Source organism: Diadema setosum, chromosome 19 (genome assembly GCF_964275005.1).
Source record: "Diadema setosum chromosome 19, eeDiaSeto1, whole genome shotgun sequence".
Taxonomy (NCBI): Eukaryota; Metazoa; Echinodermata; class Echinoidea; order Diadematoida; family Diadematidae; genus Diadema; species Diadema setosum.
Genome location: NC_092703.1, coordinates 7,290,800 through 7,294,319, shown reverse-complemented (window position 1 = coordinate 7,294,319; position 3,520 = coordinate 7,290,800). Strand labels below are relative to the sequence as shown.

Below are 3,520 nucleotides of genomic sequence, written 5' to 3'. Positions count from 1 at the left end.
TGGCATACTATAACACTGAAAACCGCAAATATGAGATTGAGACAGATCTGGTGTGTCTGTTTTTGTCTCTAAAAGACAGATTACATCATATGCTTGCAAATGTAAGTCCAAAATTCCAATATCGAGTTTACTCTGCAAACCATTAACATTCAAACTTATAAATGAGATCTGGGTTAAACCTGTAGATGAAAGAGGGCCGGGTAATTCCTAGGTCGAAATGTCGAGGAAGAGACCCGACTTTTTCAGCTTGTCCTCACTCCATCCTAGACGCTTGAAGAGGTCATCTGGACCGTGAATGATGTGCTTCTTGTGCGGGTCGCTCTTCAGAGTGCAATGCACCTTCCCATCGATTGTCCATACTTTCTCTGTGTTCTCGTCTTGCTTCACAGCCTGAAGAAGCTTGGCACGCCCAGGGGACAGATGCTCCGTGATCATTATGTCCTTGTGTTGTTCCGAGTCCTTTAACTTACGCTTACTACGAAGGAGCTGAGTGCGGAGGTCACGACGTACGAAACGCGCAACAATAGGTCTCATTTTATTGGGCTGAGGCCTCCCCATGCGGTGGCTGGTGCTGATATCTGCCTCAGACACGGCAACCCCTGCGCTGGCAGCAACATCGATGACTACAGCATTTGTAGACTCGCCATCATTTTCAGGCACCCCTCGCATGATAACATTGTCTCTCCTAGAATACTGTTCTACCTCGTCCAGTCTGTTGTCATGATTTTGAACTGTGGCCTGCACCTTCTGCACGGACACCTGTGGGCCACTCACAAGTTGATGTGCGATGGACTGCACCATTGGCAACAATGCAGCAACCACAGCCTTCACTATGTCCCCCACAAGCTGACGGTTTCCACCCTCACGGTCAGGGACAAGCTGCATTGCCCCCTCTACCACCTCATTAATCTTGAAAGACACATCAGTATCTCCTTCATCCTCAAGTGTGGCAAACTTGTTAGAAATGGTTGCCATGGCAAGACGAGGTCACAGTTGACAAGTGATGAAAGTAATATGAGCAGCAAACACAAAATCCAGTAGGTGGGACAGTGAAAACAAAACACGTGGTGGAGAGATAACAACAGCTGTCAAAATATCTCCTTTAAATGGCACTCCAGAGACGAGACTGAAGGTCAAAAAGCAGGTATTAGGATAAACTCTTGAGATAATTTAGAACAGCGAAGTCATCTTTCACTATATCGACCAATACACATCCAAACATGAGAGCTGAAATACCCACATGCACATGTACACCACACCATTAAGGATTAACGATACTGCTCGTTACTGCTAAAACAAAACTGATAATGCTGCTAAACATAATGCCAATGTGTATGACAGTAATTATTGGTTACAATGTGAACTGTGTCTTGAGTGTGCCCAATTTTACCACAGGTCCAACCAAACACTACCTCTGTTAGGCATACAGTACATGCCATTGCTGTCTAGATTCACACCTTATAGAAAAAGCCATGCTCACTCACCCAGCCTTCGTGCAGAAGACCCCGATTTTTTTTTCTGCTCACTGCATTAAGTAATAATTGGGAAATAATGGGATTGTAGTTATACATGTATAATACTATACCTTAGACGTCATTTTGCATAATGTCGCTTGGTGTAAGAGGGTGCATTCGCACGTTGATGAGGAAGAGTGGTTAAATTTCTATTTTGAGTACTCTTGCTCTAAGCCTTTCTGTTGAAGAGAATCCAACAGAATTATTGTCTAATGAGAAGCTACATTTCAACACTTTTACTCTGAAACCCAATGATTTACCAATGGCTCTTTCATATTTATCCATCATTGTGCAGTCATTTACAGCAGTGTAGAACATGACCTAAACATTAACGAAGGTTATTTGTTTGTTCGAACATTCAAAATGTTATCAGGACAGACATCGATCAGTCTGATAATCCACCAATCAACCAATCAATCAATCAGTCAATCAATCAATCAATAAATCATTTAATCAACCAACTTGATAATCATTCAATCTGATAATCAATCAGTTCTATGAATATAAATCAATCAGTCAACCAATTTGATAATCATTCAGTGTGATAATCAATCGCTGTATCTAATATATCAAATCGGTCAGTCTGATAATCAATCAATCAATCAATCAATCAATCAATCAATCAATCAACCAACCAACCAGCCAGTCAATCAATCAACCAATCACTGAAATAACCAATTTGTTAATTGTTTCATCTGATAGTCAATCAATTGAATATAATTATCAATAAATCAATAAATTCCTTTATACGTCCATATTCTTCAAGACTGAGACAAGCGCAGTTCCTGATTCATGCAAATACGCGGCCCAACGGAAAATTTCCACAAAACAATGACCTCTACGAGCCTTTTTATCGCTCCAACAATTTAGATAGAAAAAAAAAACACAAATCTCACTAAACTCTCCACTCTACCCCTCCCTCCCCCCCCCAAAAAAAAAAAGAAAAGAAAGGAGAGGAAAAGGTATAATATATCAAATTGACATGGCTTTTGACTGCTGTTGGTGCTGCTTTATCTCTGCTTCGTTAACCTCATCAGGATTAGAAATCTCTTGCCCCTTTCACTGCGGCCAAGAGCTGAACTTTTTTTCTCCCCATCAGAGGAAGAGTTATCTTTTCAAAGCTCTCATGACGGCACTGACCTCCACTTCTCTTTATCCTCGCTGCCGAGGAACCCCCGCCGGCTGATTGAGTTTCATCTCACCAAAAATTGACCATTATTGCGGACAAGCGATTATTCATCTCGCTCGTGGCGGGGACTTTAGGGTACAGGCAATCAGGTTCGCAGCACCGACGTAATGACGAATGGATTTCTCTGAAAATTGCAACAGTTCTCTCTGCCATGTTGGCTAACTTTCATTTTTTCCTTCTTTTTATTTGCATTTTGTCCAGTTGCGTTTCGTCGATTCTGTTATTTTTAGGAGTAAGGCAGACTCTTACAAAACAAAACTTGTTAAAAAATGAAATTCCGAATAGCTGAAGATCCACGTATTCCAGTAAAGGCGTTTATACCTGCTTTGGAACACACTGCGCACACTCGCACTTACTCAAGAACAAGCGCACACACTGTCCACACACATGAAACAGCTAACGTATACTCCACTTCGAAATAAGATAATACAATGAGTGACAGCAACAACAACAACAACAACAAATGGCAGCAACTTAAGACTTATATGAAGTTTATATGAACGTTTTTTTGTTCGTTTTTTTTTTCGCACAATGTCCTATCGATTGCCGCTAATACCAATTTTGACAGGACGTCGCCCTTTCCACTCACAAAGATTCATTTACGCATTCACGCGCACACACACCTATATAATTACTCATAGAAACACGTTTACTGCCGCTTCCAGTAAAAACAAAACAAAACAAAACTAAACAAAAATAATGTATTGATAAGAGAGAATGGGGTATGAAGGATGGTAGAATCGCGCTATTATTACATAACAAGCTTTCCAAGAAACCAATATCACTTTGTTATTGTATATAAGGCAATGCATTGGTG

At 40.8% G+C, this 3,520-nt stretch overlaps 1 protein-coding gene across 1 annotated transcript; it reads right to left on the bottom strand.

The window, feature by feature from the left end:
• Positions 1–207: 207 nt before the first annotated feature.
• Positions 208–975, bottom strand: LOC140242964 (uncharacterized). The gene has a single exon (XM_072322708.1). The coding sequence runs from the start codon at positions 973–975 to the stop codon at positions 208–210; it is 768 nt and encodes a 255-aa protein (XP_072178809.1).
• Between the last annotated feature and the right edge of the window lie 2,545 nt (positions 976–3,520).